The sequence below is a fragment of the Barbus barbus genome (assembly GCF_936440315.1).
Source record: "Barbus barbus genome assembly, chromosome: 4".
Lineage (NCBI taxonomy): Eukaryota > Metazoa > Chordata > Actinopteri > Cypriniformes > Cyprinidae > Barbus > Barbus barbus.
This window is the reverse complement of record NC_136732.1, coordinates 33,368,699-33,389,667: the sequence shown is the minus strand read 5'-3', so window position 1 is coordinate 33,389,667 and position 20,969 is coordinate 33,368,699. Positions and strand designations below refer to the sequence as shown.

Here is a 20,969-nt window from a genome sequence, read left to right as displayed (position 1 = left end):
TACTGTTTTTTTGTTTTTCAGAACCATTCAGAAATTTTGAAAAATCGTACTGACCCCAAACTTACAACTTAAAATTACATTCTGTAAATTTTTCAATGCAGTTACGTTTTACACATGCTAAAAATGAACATGTATAAATGTGTAACCAATTACTGGAACTACTCTTCTTACTAGCACTTGAGAGCTTTTTTGTAAAACCTAACTTGTGCCCTTATCGGCCTGTTTAAAGGTGAAGTAATTTTTACATCGAATAGAATTTGTCTGTTTTCAAAGCAGCTTCCCAAACACTACCCCTGTCTACCTCTGGTTTGAAAAACAGATAGTCATGCCCCAAACACTGAACAGAAATGTTGGTATTTAAAACATACAGAGCAATATTTTGATTGTGCTACAGAGCCACAGTGTCCACACTTTTTGAGGAAATCAATTGGCTGAATTGTTGTTGCTGAATATTAAGCTGGAACAGGAGAAACCAAAATAAAAATCTATATTAAGCTGCTATCATTTGGAGATAATATGTAAACAAATTCACTATACTTTATCTGTTCTTTACTCCATCATTTACCAAGGTATGGTAAATCATTTTGTCAAGTGAAGTTTTTTGTCCTGAGACCCTGCAGCGACAAAAATGAAACATAAAGACCACAGCCTTGTTTGTGTGCGATCCTCATCCGCCTCGTCGTACAGATCTGAAAGATGACAGATTTTTGTGGGAGAGCTGCAGCCATGAACTGCCTAACATGTTGTAGCTGTGTATGGTCTTTAAAACAAGCCGTCACACCCAAGATCTCAGAAAAACACCTATTCAGTGTAAAATCAAACCAACAAAAGACCCTAATCATATTCATCATACTCATAGAAACAAAGTATTCTCATTACATAAAGTACACGCTGTACTCTAAAGCCCACGTGAGCCTTAGATATAGCCTATACACCAACATCTGTGAGAAAACAAAGAGCATCAAATATCTGCAACTATAAACATTGTATGATTTATGACAATATATACTAACTGAACACTGCAACTGACTCTTTTAACACTTTTAACATAACCCTCAAATCAGTTGAATAATCAATCTCACATCAATGACTTTCCCCTTTCATCTGTCTCAAGCTTTGAAATTCAAAGAGATACCAGTCTAGAGATATTAACACACAACACACACAGTCACACACGGGTCCTCTACACCTGCCAAATGGCTAGATCATAATTCAGTGAGAATAATGGAGCAGTGCATGCACATACATACAGAAAACAGCAGTAAGAACAGAGACACACCCACAGCACCCGAGCCACGGCTGATGCACTGATGCGAGGACCGAAATGATGGTAATAAACCAGGAGCAAGCATGCAGATCGAAAGTGAACTCACCTTAGTCTAATGCAAAAATCATTAGGATATTTCTCATTTTGAATTTAATAAACAGTAGCACATCGAAGTTCATGTGGTGCCACAGAATTAAGAATGAAAATAAAGAATGTCTTTATCCTGTCATATACTAGTGTATCAGTGTAAAAACGTGGGGTGATCTGTCGGCATATGATCCACTGCGTTTATGACTCTGTTCTCCCTCACTGCGTGAACCTGTACGTGTGCTCCGCGTTTCTCTTTTTTGGTGGTTTCTCGTAGAGAGAAAGCTCTGGGTAGTGTTAGGGATTTTGATTCGGTGATTCGAATCTTTTGAGTCGGTTGAATAAAACGATTCATTCGCATGATTCATCCAGTGTTCCTTTTTGCTCGGTTCCATCAGGCACCAGTGAGTGTGTGGCATTTAAGGTTAATTCTTGCACAGTAGATGAAAAACAGAGGGAATCGATCTGCTCTGATGTTACTTTGTAGAGAAAATGATTATGATGTTTAAACAATGCTTTAATATTAGATACTGTTTTTTAGATAATTATATGTTTTTGTTCAGCTTTGTTGTTGTTGTTTTCTCTCTCTTTCAAAATCAATTATACAGAAATACTTAACATAAAAACAAAAAACAAAACAAAAAAACAGAATGACTTAAGTAGTGTTTAACGAATCTGTTGAGTGAACTATTTAATGACTCCCTTGCAATGTCGCCACCTGCAGGCGTAACAATGTACAAGATAAAATAAGTATCAAAGATATAAACCTCCATAAAACTGTAAAGCCTTGCCACAGCTGACAGACGCGCCCACAAGGTCATCCATCACATTTATTTAAGTGTTGTGAGCTGAACTACTTTCATGCCTATTCATGAACGCTTTCATCGCATATGTCATGTGAAACATAAACTACAGGTGCATCTCAAAAAAATTGCATATCGTGAAAAAGTTCATTTTATTGTAACTTATTTCAAAAAGGGAAACTTTCATATATTCTAGATTCATTCAATTCAATTCAAGTTTATTTGTATAGCGCTTTTTATGATACAAATCGTTGCAAAACAGCTCTACAGGAATTTAAGTTTCCACAATATATTTATATATTGCAGAACCTTAATATGTTTGATGGAAAACATATTACTGTTACATTGTTACACTGTTACGTTTACTTTACATTCATTACATGTAAAGTAAAGCATTTTTATGATTAGAGCTTACAGCTGATGAAAGTCAAAAATCAGTATCTCAAAATATTAGAATATTTACATTTGAGTTTCATTAAATGACCATCTCTACAGTATAAATTCAGGCTATCTCTTGTTCTTTGAAGCCACAATAATGGGGATGTAAGCTGTAAGCTCTAATCATCAAAATTGAAACAAAAAAAACTTTTGTCATGTTTTACTTTACATGTAATAAATCTAGAATATATGAAAGTTTCATTTTTTGAAATAAGTTAATATAAAAAATTCAAATATTTACTTTTTCACAATATTCTATTTTTTTTAGATGCACCTGTACTTCCAAGTGGTGAAGTAATTTTTATTTCTCTTTTTTCTAATTTGGGATTTGATAAAGACTTTGCAAAGACTGAACACCTATGGGTAATCGGTTTAAAATATAACATTTTAAGTAGAAGATTAAATGAGTAAAATTAATAAAAACACTATACATGTAGCTAAATATTTAAATTTACAAGCATTCAAAACCCGCATTTATTAAAAAATGTTTATTATGTTAATATTTCTTATTTCTTGGGCTTTACTTCTGACTGCCTTTCTGTTTTGTGTCCATCTCGGATACACCTAGACTATATTAACCCATCTACTATTTTTAATCATTTTTTTCCCTTCAGGTTTTACTATCCTTGTGGGGACACACAATGTAGCATAAACATAAAGTACACACACACACACACGCACACATTTTGAGTACTCTGATTAGATGTCCAGCCCCAGGACATCGTTTATGTTGTTGTATGAATCTGTGGTATAAATATGATCCATATTCCCTAATAAACTTGAGACTGTTATGGTAGTACACTTGGCTCTGTCTGCTTGATCATTCTCCCGGGATCCTGCTCCCTGCAGTTGCTCTACACCACGAGGCTTGACACACAGTTGATGACTGATAGATAGCATCGAAACTATAAATAGTCTAACTATAATTTTATGAAATGAAATAAATGAAGAGCGCTGATGAGCAATGCAAAATATTTTATTTGATATTTGAGGTATTATTGCTGTAAAAAGCAAAGCATAGTAAATAAACATATTCTAGAAAGCTCTTTTGGTTGAACTGAATTATTTAAGGCACCATAGACAAAGGAAAACTGGGCATCATACACTACGTGACTGAAGATCATACACTACCAGACTTTAAAGTTGTTCCGATCACAACGAACTCACGCAGAAACGTGTGCCTTGTTGCTAGGAGATGCATGATAAATGAAAACATGTGTTCTAAAATCGTCTGCAAATATCACCTCTGACTGGATAGAATCAAAGTCTGAAGCTAAAAAAGTCTGTGACCATCATACACTACAAGATTTTCTGTGGAATCTGTCAGCTGTAATCTACAGACTGGCTCTGACTTTCCTCAACTAGCATCAACTTCTTCAGACTGTAAAATCGGGGCAAAAATCGCGTAGTGTATTCCAGGCTTTAGACAGAAAAGGTACTACTAATGCTGCACTTACATGGTTTTACTGTAATAGCTATTAGGAATGAAAACAATAACAGAGTACAGCATCACAGTTTTTATTCATGCATATCAAGTGGTTTAAGGCCTCTTAACCTCTGTCTCTCCTATTTTTTATTTATTCATCCTGTCCTTTGCCCTGCAGAGCCCCCAGAAGGCCATTGGCAGTAGTAAAGAGATTAATAGGAGAGGAGCCATCTGTAATAAGAGTAGACTTCAGACCCAAAGACTGCAGGAGCTTCACCTGGAAGAAAACATGGTACATGTCAGACAAATTATTTTATTAGGTTATTTATCAATCTGATGAATCTACATCCATCCATAAAACATTTGTGATGAAAAGCCACTACAGAAAGATGTTAATTTGCTATCCCAATGCTGACTTACTTGTAGTTCGGGCCCAGCTCGGGCCATTTCCTTCAGGGTTTCTGTGCCCAGGCTGTCGATCAACTGCTTGAAGCGCAGGCTCTCGATCTCTGCCAATTTCTGCTGCTTCTGTACCTCCAGTTGGTCCATCTCCTTCTTGTAACTCAGCTCCTGCTCACGCGCCTTACACAGACGGGCCAGCTCAGCGTCCTGACACACAGAGCAGAGGAAAATGGTCAAATTATAACAGGTTAAGAATAGAAAAAGATGAGAACTAGCAAAGTCTGGATGACATACGGCCTCGATTTTCTGAGCTTCTGCTTTGAGTTTGGCCTCTTCGACCGCTGCCTCTCCCTGTATACGAGCCGCCTCAGCTTTAGATTGTGCCTCAGCCTTCGCCGCTCCTGTACTCTCCACTGCAGCACTGGGAAACACACACACTGATTATTGACAATGAAAACGTTAAATGTGCAGACAAACTTTAGCATAGCATTGGCCCTCGTAGTGAACTCACCTCTGAGCCTCCAGCTCAAGCAGCTCCTTCCTGGCTTTCTCTGCCTCGGCCTGGTCTGTGATCTTCTGCCTCTCCAGGCGACCCCGAGCCTCCTGCTCTAGACGCTCTGCCTCGTGTCTGAAAGAAGGAAAATGAATGTAAATGGGCATGACAGACAAATACATAGGAAAAATAGGGAAAGCTGGTAGAATAACAGAAGTTTCAGTCTTCTTTAAAGGTACACTATGTAATGTTTGGCACTCTAGCAGTTAATAAATGAAACGGTGTGTGTCTTGCGAAAGACCATTGTAAGTTATATAGTGTACCTTTAAAGAAAACATCAGAGGAAACCATTGTTTATGTAAATTGAGAGATTCAGAGAGACTAACTCTGCGTCCCAATGTGGATATTATCAGCCCTATCTGCCCTAAATAGTATTGGAAATGTCTAATAATCACATAGAATTTAGGATGGATAGTATGCACATTGGGACTCTCAGGCTAAGCATTGGGGGAAGGAAAAAAAAATACCCATCAAGCTTTTCATTATCGCTGACACCAGTGTTGGGGGTAACGCATTACAAATAAAGCAAGTTACATAATAATATTATTTTTTTTCAAGTAACTAGTAAAGTAACGCATTACTTTTTAATTTACAAGAAAATATCCGAGTTACTTTTTCAAAAAAAAAAAAGCTTCATTGTTTTTTTATTGCCGAAGAGTGTTAAACCTTCTTATCCCGAGTTGTACTTTACAGACGTGAATTTACTTTTCCTTCAGCCTGAGGTTCATTCATTACACTTTTTGGTGTGAAAGGGCTTTTACATTTGCTATAAATAGAGCTTCTTGTATTAAAAACAATCAAGCCCTGCTCATATTTAAAAAGTAATGCAAACCATAAAAAGTAGCCAAGTAACGTAATTAGTTACTTTTTTAGGGAGTAACGCAATATTGTAATGCATTACTTTTAAAAGTAACTCTCCCCAATACCGGCTGACACTTGCATACGATTGTTGCATTCTGCCTCATAGTGGCAGTCGCACAGAACTTTATTTATACATTATTTATGAAGGAGCAGTTACCCTCCGCTTATTCACCAGGGGAAAATTAATAAATAATGAATTTATAAATATATATATATCCACACAAAAAAAACAATGACTGTCAATACATCTGAAAAAAACATAGGTGGTTTCCTAGGGCTAATTAATATAAATTATTAAGTCAAGTCAAAATGCATTTCTATAGCACATTTAAAAGCAACAGTGCTGTACAGAAAATGTGTTATATATATATATATATATATATATATATATATATATATATATATATATATATATATATATATATATATATATATATGCATACACATTAATCAGAAAACAACAATAAACTAATCTTAATGTACTAACCAATTTAAAACTGGCTAGAAAAGCTAAAAGGTTTGAATATTCCAATGCATCTGAAGCTCTGGATCAGTAAAAGTCTGCATACGCATTTGATTGTAACATTACGCAGCTCCTGCACTACTCTTATTGGAAATTAATCTGTTGTTTGTCGGAGATAGTGAAAAGACATCTTAAAAGTATGTTATAATGTTGAATTTAAGGATTTTAATTTAAATTATTATACTTAAATTATTAAAATTATATGTAAATGAAAGAATTTAAATGTTTAATGTTTAAATAATTTATTTAAATAAAAAATAATTTAAAGAAAAGACTATAAAGACGGTAAGATGAAGTGTTTGGTTTGTACCGTGCAGTAGCCTCCTGTGAATTGGTGGTGATTTCGATGGCTAGTTGTACACTCTTCTGCAGGGCATCACGTGTGCGCTGGTCCACCGGCTCCACAGACTGAATGTCCACGCTGCTGATAACTAACCCGTTCTGATTAAAGCGCAGGCTGGACCGCACCGCAAGCTTCTCATCAAAACCAAAGACAGCCGAACAGATGATCCTGATGGAGTTCTGAAAAAGGAATAGATGCAAAGACATAAGACGAACAAGCCTGATCACATCCTTGAATTGACGTCTTTGGGATATATGCTGCTTTCTTTGCTTTTAGGTGATTAAGCATACATTGAAAATGAACAAATCAAGAGAAACACAACATGAAAGCTTTACAGTAAATAACAAATGCAGCTGCAATATTTTAGGAATTTTCTAAAGTTTTCAAAGCAATTTGTAACACTTATGGACACACAGGTCAAAGATAGAAAAGACAACAATATACATTACTGTTCTCAAGCTTGGGTTGGGTAAGAATTTTAACGCTTTTGAAAGAAGTATTATATGCTCACCTGCATTTCTTTAACCAAATAAGCAGTAAAAACTTTCAAATATTATTACAATTTAAAATAACTGTTTGCTATTTTAAATGTAGTTAATTCCTGTGATGGAAAAACTGAATTTTCAGCATTACTCTAGTTTTCAGTGTCATATGATCCTTCAGAAATCATTCTGATATGTTGATTTGCTGCTCAAGAAATGTTTCTTCTATATATTTCTTATAAATGTTGTAACAGCTAAATATTTTTGTGGAAACCTTGATACATTTTCTCAGGATTATTTAAAGAAGAGAAACGTTAAACTATTTTTTTAATGTAACTTTGCACATTAACATTGCATCCTTGTTATATAAATGTGCTATGTTAATTTAAAAAAGTGCATATCTTAGGCCCCCGTCCACACGAAGACGCGTTTCGCTGTATACGCATACATTTTTTACCGTATAGGCGTTTCGTCCACACGAATCCGGCGTTTTCGAAGAGTGAAACTGATTATTATTGAAACCGGGTCCCAGGGTGGATAAATTTGAAAACGCCGTTTTCACGTTTTCGTGTGGACGGCGAATCCGTATATTTTCTGAAACGATGACGTCATCAGCCCACGTCTCGCCCCTAATCAGGGGGCGAGACGTGGGCTGCGTCACATAATAGCGCTACGTCACATAATAGCGACAACAACAACGTCAGACTACGTGCCTGTGTTCGTGCTGCAGAACCCACTGAGCTCATTAACTTTATTAAAGCAAAATCTTCTGCTTTGTGTGTTAGTTAATATTCAGCGAGCAAGGTTTACGCACATGGTCCAAGTCTTCTTCTCTGTTTTTTTGTATCTCTGTGGCAGAATTACAGCGCCACATATTGGCCTGGCATGTGTACTACATCGTTTTCAGTCGGTTTCAGTGATTCCGTGTGGACGCAGATATTTCCTGAGACGACTCCGTGTTTATGGAATTTGAGGCAAAAAAAAAAGATCGGATAGGGAGAAATCTGGCTTCGTGTGGACGTAGCCTTAATGACCCCAAACTTTTGAATAGCAGTGCAAAGTTTAACTTCAACTGCCACACTTACAATCATGGCCAAAAGCCAGAGCACTAAACAAAGAGAGGTATCAGAGCAATAAAACTCTAAAGCCTAAAGGAGTGTCACATACCTTGTGGAAATCATCAAACTGCACTGAGGCAACTGCTCCTCGGATTCTGGAAGCAATGGCTTTGCACGCGTCACCCACAAAGTCTGGCACAGAGAACAGAGCCGTAGCCTTGGCCGCTTCAGTGGGCTGTTTGATATCAAAGTGCCTGACACAGAGAGAAAGAAAGTGAGCTCACTCCTCTGATCAGCCTATTGTTTATTTGCACTTGATTTTTACTCCTCAAGACGTTTTCTAATAAGTCTTTAGAGCACACACAGACACTACATACCAGTTGTAAGAGAGCTGCAGCTGCAAGCGAGCGTGATCGGCCGTCTCGATGGTGATGATGTCCGTGCAAAAGTCTGGGCCAAGCAGGAGACAAATGGTTTTGATGACATTAGGACGTTTGGGTTTGTCTCCGGAAAGGGAAAGAACTGTAAACTGCTCATCAGGACCCAGCATCACCATTTCAGGGCCAAACACCACCCTGTGAGAGAAACAGAATGAGAAAGAGAATGGCAAAGCTGATTTAGAATGTCCAAATTATGAAATCAGAGTTCTAATTAAAGTTTTTAACTTAGAAATGTAACAATTAGCTACACACACACACAAAAATTTTTATAAAACAAATAAATAATAAAAATAAAAATACTTTGAAGAATTCCACAGCACTTAAATATGGACCTAATGGTCTTAGGAAAGACATTGCATAACCAAATAACTGTCACTCAAACAAGTATCACTGCATACCTGGCCTTCTTCTCTCTGTAGTCGTACACCTGCAAGGCTGCATTGTGTGGGACACGATAGGACACCACTCTGGTTTTATCTCTCTCAGCTTGCGCAGAGATTCTTCCTCGATCCGAGCGGTCAGCTAGCGGGTCACGGGATTGAGACAGAAGAGTCTCCACATTGGCTGGAAGCTCTTTCTCCCACAGTTCCTCATCATGCGTTAGCATGTAGGTCTGGCCAATAACAGCACGCACCTGAAAAACAGATGTACGGTCAGCAGGGATATAAAGCACTTTCATTTCATTATGTTGTTTGTGAAGTTTTAGCATTTACCCTTGAGCTTGTTTGGTTTTGTGAATATTAATTTAATTAATCAAACTCAAGTTACACTGTATTTCTCCAATAAGAAACATGATTCTGCCTTATTATGTTACATCTCTTTAATTTACTAAACTGAAATAAAAGATTAAGGAATGTTTCACCTCAAAATTAAAAAAAAATCTTTATTTTTTATTCTTATATTTTTATAAATGTATAATTACACTGTAAAAAGGACACCTTAAAATAAAGTGTAACCTAAATATTAATAATAATATTTATTTTAATAGTATATCTGTTATTTTAATATTCTGAAGCCATATGACAGCTTTGTGTGTGAAATAATCTGAAATGTAAGCCAATATTTAAAACAAATCTTCCCCTCTGCTGTGGCTTATAATCAAATATATGAGGTCATTGGATGCACACTTTACAACAAATAAAGTTGTACATTTCAGTCTCTGTAAAGCTTGACAAAATTTCATTTTTGTCTTTGTCTGAACAATTGCTTTAACTGACACTGAACTTTATGCTCTCAGGCCTAGTCTCAAAATATCGCCTAATTGTCCCACGTGACTATTCTAAAGAGTTTAAACACTCATATGTGATTCTGGAAATCTTAGAAATTTCAAGAATGCATTTGCTCGATCGATTCTTTATAATCTTCAAATCTTGCCTTTCCAGTTTTGATGTCACGGACGTATATACCCTCATTCTCATCCAGCGGGATAGCATCTCGTCTAACCAACACCTCTACGGTGGCGGGTGGCACGTATTCGATTGGGCCGCGCAGCATCCAACGGTCACCTGGACGCCGCTGTATTCCCCTCTTTTTGGCTCGGCTTTCCCCTTCTTCTTCATCCACCTCTTCCTGCTGAAGCATTGAGGAGTGGGGAGGTGAGGTGAAAGAAAGCAGGAGGGAGGAGTAACAATAGCAAACATTAGTGTAAGTTAGGGACAGACACTGCAGCACAAGTGGCATGCGATCAGACTGTGTGTATGTGTGTGTGCATAAGCCAAGGTGAATGACAAGAAAAAATTAAGAGAATGCATAAAAATTATATTTATCAAAACAAATGAGGATGGGAATTAAAGGATTCATAATAGGGATGGGGAAGAAGGGAATGAATTAATGAAGAAAGTGATTTGCCCCTCTTTCTACCATATTAGTAGTCAGCTGCAAATATGGCTTGACCCCAAAAAAATTCTAACAAAAGGTTTCTCAGTGGTTTACAGTAGTATCAGATGTACTTAAAAACATACTAAAAGTTTACCAAAGTTTGACTCCAAGAAAGGCCCCATTTTCAAAATGGCGGCTGTCAGGTCCTTAAAATGACCATTACTCCTTTGTATTCCTCCTAGACCAGGAATACTGGTGCCTGATACATGTTTTGGCCATGTAATATTCTAATTAGCATATTTGCATTATAGATAAGTGATTACAAGTACAATTATATATTAAATCAATTGGTTACAAGCATATTTATGCGAAAAATAAGTACAATTCCCCTTAAGTAATTGCATATTTCTCCTTTCTCATATTGTTTTGCCTAGTGTTGGTGGTTTCTGTGGTTCATAATTCTTTTGATTCCAATAAATAATAAATTCATTAAAACTGTGTGGTACTGTAAAATTACTGTTTTAATAGTGTTTTATTTTTTAAAATGTTTTTTATATTTTTTTTAATGGGTTTTTTTTTTTTGCCTTTTGTTTTTTATATATATATATATATATATATATATATATATATATATATATATATATATATATATATTTTATACTTTTCTATTTTCTTCAGTTGTTTCCTCTTATTCTGGTTTATATGTTATACTTTTTTGCACTGTGACCTTCACTAGATTTACCATTAGTCGTCACACTCTTCCTCCCATAGAGGTTGATTATAGTGATTCTCACAATTCCCAACTTGACATGGTCTACAAGTACCCCTTTTCCACCAAAGCAGTTCCAGGTGCTAGTTCAGAGCCAGTGCTATAGCTGGTTCTTAGTTGGTTCGACTGGCGAACCCTTTAAGAACCGGTTGCTTTTCCACAGGCTAGAGAGCCAATACAGAGCCAGGGCTTACGTCACTGAATACGTTTCATGTTTCGGTTCACTAGCGCGGTACAACAGGCTTGTTCGAGGTGCATCAGCGCCACGCAGATCGATCGGCATACAACACACTAAAGCACCGCGAGAGCGATCCAAAAGCATATAGAGCCGTCTGCTTTCCAGTCGCTCCCACAGCACTCCGATATGCCTCGCACCGACCAGTCCACGCAGCGCCGATCCATCCCGGACAAGCCTAAACAAACTATCATCAATGGCGGACGTTGCGTTGCTATTGATGTTCATGGCTTTGCGAACCTACATCGGCATCCAAACACGGCGAATCAAACGTGTTAGCATTTAGCTGCTATTTCAAATATGGCGGTCCAAGTTTCTGTTCGTCTTGTTGGTCACAGTAACCCCACCCCCAGCCCCTGACGCAAGAGGTTCTTCCTTCTAGCCCAGCAATGTTTTGGTGCTACTTACGAACCACTTTTACTGGTTCGGAGCTGGTGCTTTGGGTGTCGAAAAAACTAAAGAACCGGTTTGAAACAACCGGCTCTGGCTCCGAACCAGCACTGGAACTGCTTTGGTGGAAAAGGGGTAAAGCAGGCATGCACCGTAGTCCATATGCCCTGCAACAGCACCGTTGTGTTCGGCAGGCAGTTGTGCAATTACAGTGGATCATCTGCAGGAGGCTTTCTGGGGCAGCAGTCTTACTAGTCATAACTGGCAGGAACCGGTTGTTCACCAGTTTCCATCCCCAATCCACTGTGTTCATGTCTTCCTTTCCAATCCAGTGAAAGCCCATTGATCTGCACGATTGTCACAACACTCAAGAATGGACTCTGCGAGCGTATCAGTCTTAACACTACTTGTGTCTTTATTTCCATGTGTTATCGTAGTCCCACAGAAAAGACAATCAGTTTGGCTATTGAAAGGACCAGTTGCTTCTCTGGTACTTCTTTTTGGTGGCTCAGATTTATTATCTTGTTGGATTTTAATGTCTTTTTTATTTATGTACTTCTGTCAACATTTTGAGTGTACTATTTCACCAGCGGAAATGTGTACGTCGTCGTCTCTTTGTACACTTGCATTGTTGATTCCATCAGCTCCCTTCTGATGAACCTCAACCACATCAGAGCCATCTCTTAAGTTTTTACAGCAAATGGGGCAGGTTTCTTGGTTTACAACAACATGACTCATGGTCAAAATTGCATTTGGAGTGTACTTTTTTTCTCAAGCTAATTCAACAATGTCATCCTCTCTTAACACACTCACACATTGTTGGCCTTTTTCATGTGTTAGAAATCTTGGTGGGGGGGGGGGGTGGTTTAAGTAGTCAAGGATGAATTTTGTTTGAGCAAAATGGTATACACTGTGCTGCCAACAACATTTCAATGAGACAAGCAATATCAAAATGTCAGTATTCTCTTCCACCATCTTCTGAATTGCTGAAAATTGTGAATTTAGTTTTGTTGGGATAAGTATAATGCCACCTTTATACTCAAAACATCTATAGAGGAAAACATCTATTTAGCAAAAAAAAAGGGTATGTGTCCAAAAACACTTACTGAGTAGGAGTTACATGACATAAGCTAAATCGTTTACATCTCTGGTTCACCCCAAACAATGATAAAACCTTACAGTAATCTCACAAAATCATGTATTCCATAAGTATGTAATCATGTCAGTGCAATTTAGACAAGTCCAATGGATTCATAGACCAAGAAAACATGGGGTTAGATACCAAGATTACTTGGCTAGGTCAAATAATGAAGGAGTTAGGATATTTTAAGGGCTTCCTGCCCATCTTGGACACCATCTTGAAAATTACACCTTTCTAGTGGTCAAACTTTGGTAAACTTTTAGTATGTTATTAAGGACACCTATTACCACAAAAAACAACTGAGAAACCTTTTGTTAGAATTTTTTTAGGGTCAGGTGGTTTTTTTTCATATATGCAGCCGCCTATAGTGCTCTAAACGCACTCAAAAAGCACTCTCTTGTCTTATATCATAAACAAAGACAAACATTTCGGGAATGCTGAAAGAGTTATATGATCTATATGATCTGGGCAACGGCAGCACCCTATGAAACAGGTAACGTCTGTAAGCACAATACACCCACTCTCTATTTGCCTTCTTTTGTTCTGAAATCTCCAACAACCTAGTCGGGCTACACCCTGCATTTTCACTCATTTCTCTCCTTGTTTGAATACTGCTCTCTTCATTTTCCTACTGCAGACCGCAGGTGTTCAGAACACCTTCAAGCTGCACATTCAACGACCTTAACAGCTGTTCATACACTCAATTTCTAGTTCATTATGTACTACATGAGTGATTTTAGTAATTCATTACGGATGATCAAACATGTCCTTTACCCCCTCAGTGTCAATGAAGGCTTCGACAGCACGCAGCACAAGCCCCTCCTCCTCTGACAGCACGTACACATCCTGAATGCCATTCTCCAAATGCTCTCCTGGCCGGAGGAAGAACGAACGCTCACCCTGTAAGAAATAGGATGAAAGGAGTCGATGCAAGTTACATTTGAAATTTACATAGCAAAGTTCTTATACGTTGAATTTGCAAGTTTCTTTCAATTAGAAAACTAATGTATAATCTATATGTATGGTTCTATTAGAATTTATGGTCGCGTTTTATTTTAAGGTCCAATTCTCACTATTAACAAACCATGCGACTTTTGCCTCAAACTCCTAATTTGCTGCTTACTAAGAGTTATTAAATTAGTTGTCAAGTTTAGGATTAGGGATGTAGAATACGGTCATGCAGAATATGTGCTTTATAAGCACTAATAAACAGCCAATATGTTAATAAAAGGCATGATAATAAGCAAATAATAGTGAGAATTGGTCCCAATACTAAAGTGTTACCGAATTTACAGTGGTTTCAACATACAACATAAAAACTTAAATAGCTAGTGATGATTCTCTAGTCAATTAGTATTTTATGATTAGGTTTAAAGTGCAGTGGCTGCAAAAATGTCCATCACATTGGATTATAATATGTAAAATTAATTAATAGCTATAAGACACTTTAAGAAAAACATTAGAAAACATTTCAATTTCAAATAAATTATTACTATGTATAATAGAATCCTGAAAAAATGCATCACAGTTCCCACAAGAATATTAAGCAATAACAAGAAATACAAAATGTTTCTTGAGCACCAAATCAGCATGCCTGAATCATTTCTGAAGCATCATGTGACACTGAAGACTGGAGTGATGATGATGAAAATTCAGCTTTGACATCACAGGAATAAATGACATTTTAAAATATATTTATCAATATTACCGTTTCTTTGTTAAATTTGTCTTAACTTTTGTTACACATGCTCATGATAATTATGTTGGAAACTTCACATCTTGCACCCTTTGCATTGTATTTATTTTTGCTAAAAAAAAAAAAAAATCATTTGCTTGTTTACAGATGCCATTTTCATTCATTTAATTTCATTCATATATTTTTATGTGTGACTTAAGAGTTCTTTATTAGGCCCCTGCTTATCTAGTGCAGCAGCCTTAAATGTAATGATGGGTTTCAGTAATAGGCACTTAACATTAAAAGCTGTAATTTTCCTGTGTTGAAACCACAGAACGATTCGCTCACCTTCACCACTCTCTTCTGCCCGAGCTGAGGTTTCCCATCAGCCCCCACGGGGTCCAGAACCACGCAGTACTGCCTGCTGTTCAGGGTCGTTACATCCACCACCCCGACAACCTCCTCAGCCACAGAGGGAATGTGAGCCTCTCTGTCTGCCACGGTCACCAGCCACTCTTCTCCGGTGCGCCGATCTCGGCCCCCGGCGTCACGGAACGGACGGAGAGCGCGCACATGCAAAGCTTTCTAATCATGGGGGAATGACAAGCAGGCGTTGATAATTAAGCTTGGAGCAAAATCTAAAATCGTTTTCATCCTTAATCAGTATGTGCTATACGTTAACCAATTAACCCCGCAATCCCTTATTACCCATCTACTTAAAGTGTGAATGGAGAAATAAAACATGCTCCTGGGAACTACAGGGAAAGGAACAGAAGAGGGTACCTTGTCCGTGAGGATGAAAGCATTGACGATATCCACCACCTCCTCGTGAGCTCCAGGCAGATAAGCTCCCACCTTACTGACCTGCCATTCCTCACCTGAAGCACACACAATTTCAGCCATATGTATTTGAATATGCATGCAAAATATGAACTATGTTTGCCTACACAATAAAAGGCAATTGGCCACTAAAAGGCCACTGACTTCCATTGTATAGACATAAAATATCCTTTGTGTGTTCCACAGAAGGATAAAAGTCATCCAAGTTTGGAACAACACGAGGGTGAACAAGTAATGAAAATGTGAATTTTCGGGGGTGAACTATCTCACAAACCGGTAACTCTTTGGACTCCACTGCGGTCCAGGCCCTCTTTGCGTGCTCGGAGGCGAATGGCCTGATTATCTCTGATCACTGTGGCCTTTATGACTTCAAGTACCGCCACCTCCTTCCTGGGAATGTACGTCCCTGCCGGAAATAAAACGCTCACCAGGTTAAACATCTTACATCATATGACGTCACCTATAATGCATGCATACATTACGATGGATGCAGTGCACTTTACTGTGATTGAGAGTAACTTGCATCCCCCCCTTTTCACCATTTTTTTCAATTCATAGTCACCATGAAAATACAATTTAAGTCAAGTCAAGAATGTTATTCCATAATAATTCCTGAACAAGCTACTGCTGGACTCAAATTTGACCCCTATTTACTGCATGTTTCTGGGTTTATCTATGAATGCCTTTCCAGAAAATGTTTGTCTTCATTCACTGGCTCCATTCAGGTATGTAATAGCAACTTTTCACAATCCAGTCAATTACTTTCCTAAAGATCAAAATCAAGTCCAATCTCCCTTTTTTTCTCATTAAATATCCTAATTCACTGTTTTCTCATTACGCATCCTGTTGTCATATTATGGAGGCAAGTTGTGTTGCAAACAGCTGTGGTTAGGCTGCAGAAGGGCTTCAAAGCTCGAAGACGATATATACTGCATGTTGCTTAACATATACATGCAAGTATATAGTAATAGTCTCTTAGATAGTTATGTTAGCACATGCAAGTGTGCTATTGATAACTAGTACTTAACCATAAAGCAAAATATGCAAACAATATAATCAATGACTTCGTTATGAATATTTCAATTAAACTGTAATTAACATGTTTGTGTAGTACAAATGTATTTTTCTATTAACTTAATCTTTGAGTTGGCTTACTTAAAAGTTTCTCAGTTTTCTGAACTTATCGGATTTTACAAAGCAGGCAAAACTAAATAAGCAAAAAACCTTCTTGAAAATTATTTGGTTTTCACTTATGATGTGTAGGAAACAACAACTGAATAGTGTTCTTCTATGTACTGTAGCATTGCCCCATGAGGAACATCTTTACTGCCTTTTATTTCCCTCTGAACTTCATTATTTTAAACTGTCAATTGCTTTGAGCAGGTAAACTAGTCCAGCCTGGCACACAAAACTCGTTGTGCAACAGTGGTACCTGGTCCCTCAAACAGCCACTCGTCTCCTGCTACCCTCTTCTCTTCTCCCTCCTCTTCAAAGTCCAGCAGGGCCTGCAGACGCAGGGCTGTGTCCGGGTACACAATCTGCAGTGGCGTCACATCCTGTGAGAGACAGAGAAATAGAACAAGTATTTAATAACAATAATAAGAAGAAGAAAATATATATTAATAATTAATAGAAATTATGATATAATGATAAGAGAACTACTGCAAAATGGTGCTCGCTGTGATCTAGTCAACGTGAGCTGATGGAAAAAAAACGTAAGTGACACAGATTTGCCACTTTTAGGCGGAAACCACCACCTGTTGAAACTACCCACAAGTCTGAGCTCTTAAGCCACAAGCTGCAAAGCAACATGTTTCTCAACTCCATACCTTCTGAATTTCTTCACCAGGGTAGAGGGGGAAGGGGTCCTGGGTCAGGCGGATCTCCAGGTCAGCATGTCTGAGCTTAGCTTGACCGGATGCATCAAACTGAACTTGGCCTTCGTCATTACGGGCAACAGGGTTGAGCACAACACAATAGTGCCTGGGCGGCACCATGATCATGCGGACAGGGGCAAACAGAACCCTGAGAGAAAACGGGAGGAAGATTTCAGTGAATCACGTAATATCAGGACATATGCACTCTCATTCAAAAGTATGGGGTTGGTACTTTTATTCAGTAAGGATGCATTTGATTGATTAAATATCAGAGTAAAGACACATAATATTACAAAATATATCTAATAAATGCTGCTCTCGTGAACTTTTTATTAACCAAAGAATCTTAATGTTAAAAAAAAAAAAACACAGTTTGCACAAAAATATTAAGCAGCACAACGGTTTTCAATATTAATAATAATAAGAAATGTTTCTTAAGCAAATCAGTATATTAGAATGATTTCTGAAGGATCATGTGACACTGAAGACTGGAGTAATTATGCTGAAAATTATAAACAAAAATTAATTATTTCAGAATATAACTGTTTTCACTGTATTTTTGATCAAATAAATGTAGCCTTGGTGAGCATAAGAGGCTTCTTTCAAAAACATTAACAAATTTTATTAAACACAAACTTCTGAATTGAAATGGTGATTTGTATTTGTAGAAAAAAACCTGAAAAACAGCTTCAAGATGACGTTTTGTAAAGAAGAGTAAAAAAGAAACTGATAGACTACAAATAAAATCTATGAAACAGGACACTGACACTATTAATAAATAGTTCAAATCAGCTGTTGTTTGGATTCTGGGCAATGGAGGATTTGAAATAAGCTTGATTACACACCATGTATCCCTTCATCTTTCATCACCGCTTGAAACCGGACACGCTCCTAATTTGCAAATGTCCTACATATAATGTCCCAGTTTAGCCACTAAAATGTATTTGTATACATTAAAATTAAAAATCTATTTAGATCTTTTCTAAAATCTTTGTAAAAAGTTGATCTATTAATATTAATTAATATACTGTATTTTTATTATTATTATTTATTTTATTTTTGGGATGGGTTCTAAATTTGTACTTCTGCTTTTTGTTTTATACAACTGTTCCACAGAATAAAATTCAATAAACAGTTAAAAAAACGATCAAACCAGTGGGAACCTGTATTTCAACGGCTGTTGCATCACACAGTAGTTAACCTGATGTTTTCCAGGTTACCTCTCATTGTCCTGGCGTATATAGGTGAGAGGGCCGAGTTCCACCCGTGCAATGTTGGTGTTCTGATCCAACACATGGATGTAGTGGTGAGGTGGGATCCTGATGATTGAGGCCCCGAGCAGATGATCAGCGTCCATGTTTCTTCCCACTGGTACTCCTCACAAACTCTAATTTGGAGAAATGTAGAGATTAGTGACCAAAATGCAGTAAAATAACAGAGAGATAATGATAATCTGTGCATGCGACTACTTCTTCAGGGTCATGTGATATTACTCCCACAATCTGATTAAACATTTATGCTGCCTTCCATTCGCTCCACGATACTTTAAAAACCTACCTCTGTCTATGTCAGTTTGTATTATGCATGAAAAATCCAATAATATAAAGGTCAGCAGAATTCGTTTTCATGATCGAACACACCTCAGCTTCTTATCTCTTTGGGGCAAATTCATGATAGCGCTGCTAAGGGTCAGATGACAACACTTAGCTTGTTGTCTTTTTAAACTGGGATTATAAGTGATAAAATGCTGATAAATCCTTGATTTTATCAAGTCTAAATTATAGATTTAGTTTGGTGCAAGAAAAATCTGTCAATCAAAATTCTTATCTCACACACACCCAAACAATTGTTACACCAACCTCTAAGAATGTTGCCCAACACTTTCATCGCTCCTTATCCTAAACTAGTCAAGTCGATTACCTGGCAAGTTCAGTTATTTATTATTTCAGTATATTATTATTTCAATTAAGCAATGCCATGAAATCTAACTGTTCTTCAAAGAAGAAAGTGTAATTTTTCATGAATCCCTTCAGACTGCGTGTGCATTGTAATGGACATCACCTTTCTCTGGTGTGTCTTTATTCATTTATCAATTGGTGCCACGCAAATTTCAAAGGATTATTGGATTAGGTGCTACAAAGTCACCTATGACATTGTTTCTTTCTGACAAAGAGCATATTATTTTGAAATTAAGCAAGGTGGACTTTGTGGCAAATTTTAACTACTATATTTATGTCTTAGAACTTTATCAATAACAGCTGTACTGTTTCAGTGTGAATTGGAGACTTTATTTTAGTTATAATATACGGTCATAATAATTATTATTGCAGGGTTAGATTTCTCTCATTTCTTAATGTTGTATACTATTACAAAACTTCTAGATAATCCTCCTACACATTTTATCTGGCCTTGTCTGACAGTGATCAAATTAACATTTGAAATAACTATTAAAACACCATAAGCAGATGTTTTATTATTTATGGCTGCATTCAGAACAGAAAAAAAACCCAAACATCTTATGTCCCTGGTACATATTTTGTGTTTATTGGCTGTAATACGTAAATTTAGGCATACACAAATTGACTCTCCACAGCTACACCCGTAAAACAAACACATCGTCTCAAATCAATCAATCATGCCCAGACGTCAGCAGGAGGGCTGGCCAAGTTCAAGGTGCACCAATAGTAAAACAGTAGAAGATGCACGCGGAAATAACAGAATTACATTAATGCAATCTATTACTTTAGCGACTATAAAAACTGCAGCATCCCATGGCTTATGAAAGAACTGACTAAATAACTTAACTGCTTAAAAAAAATACATCATCCTCCATGCTTTACATTTTCATTCGTTCATCATGACAACGCAGCAACATTCACAACTAAGCAAGTTAGATGAATGTTGTACTAATTTATCCTTTCAAGACTCGTCTTCCAAAAATTGCGACACAAACAAGACTCACATTTTCAGAAGAGTGCGTCCTTAAAGCTGCCAGTCCGAGGTTGAATCTGTGAGTTTAAGACGACTGTATGAATGCTGTGCGATGGTTTATAATAACTCGCGCTGGTAGAGGTGTGTCGTTCCGAGAAGGAGGAGGGGAGCAGTATCACGTGGCATACTGGAGCTGGGTATAGAGAGAGTACATCCTAGATCGTGTGATACAGGCCTATTTCAGCAAATAAATAATAACTTTATTTCAAAGCGTTAATCAGCAGTAAAGGGGTGGCAGGTCTTTCTGGCAGCTCCCTCTCTTAATCAACCACCTGTGTATTCACTTTGTAACATTGCGATCAAATGATTGCCACTGCGTCCACATAGCCTTCTGCCAAAACACAACTTCCTGTTTTTACTGAGGTTGCGGTAGACTAAAGGTTGCTTGTATGAGCTACAAGCAGTACATTGGAAATATTTAGTACTGTTAGAGTGGTGTTAAAATCAAACTAAGTTAAACAGGCTAACTTTCTTTGTACAGTTGACTATGTGACATTGTATGGCTTTATTTAAAGGCTCATAAACTGAAAAATCTAAATTCCCTTGATCT

At 37.3% G+C, this 20,969-nt stretch overlaps 1 protein-coding gene across 2 annotated transcripts; it reads right to left on the bottom strand.

Moving 5' to 3' along the window:
• Positions 1-4,097: 4,097 nt before the first annotated feature.
• Positions 4,098-20,711, bottom strand: LOC306868854 (major vault protein). 2 transcript variants are annotated; one of them, XM_079415266.1, is made up of 17 exons: positions 20,391-20,711; positions 18,649-18,815; positions 17,381-17,576; positions 16,984-17,107; positions 15,826-15,957; positions 15,495-15,589; positions 15,060-15,296; positions 13,811-13,936; positions 10,058-10,252; positions 9,082-9,317; positions 8,621-8,818; positions 8,353-8,497; positions 6,671-6,882; positions 4,935-5,051; positions 4,718-4,844; positions 4,442-4,630; positions 4,098-4,298 (listed from the first exon to the last, which is right to left on the bottom strand). In XM_079415266.1, the coding sequence occupies exons 2-17, from the start codon at positions 18,783-18,785 to the stop codon at positions 4,173-4,175; spliced, it is 2,592 nt and encodes an 863-aa protein (XP_079271392.1). In that variant the 5' UTR covers positions 18,786-18,815; positions 20,391-20,711; the 3' UTR covers positions 4,098-4,172. The 2 variants fall into 2 exon arrangements, with proteins under 2 accessions (XP_079271392.1, XP_079271391.1); XM_079415265.1 differs by having other exon boundaries at positions 10,058-10,255; positions 20,391-20,701.
• Positions 20,712-20,969: the final 258 nt, after the last annotated feature.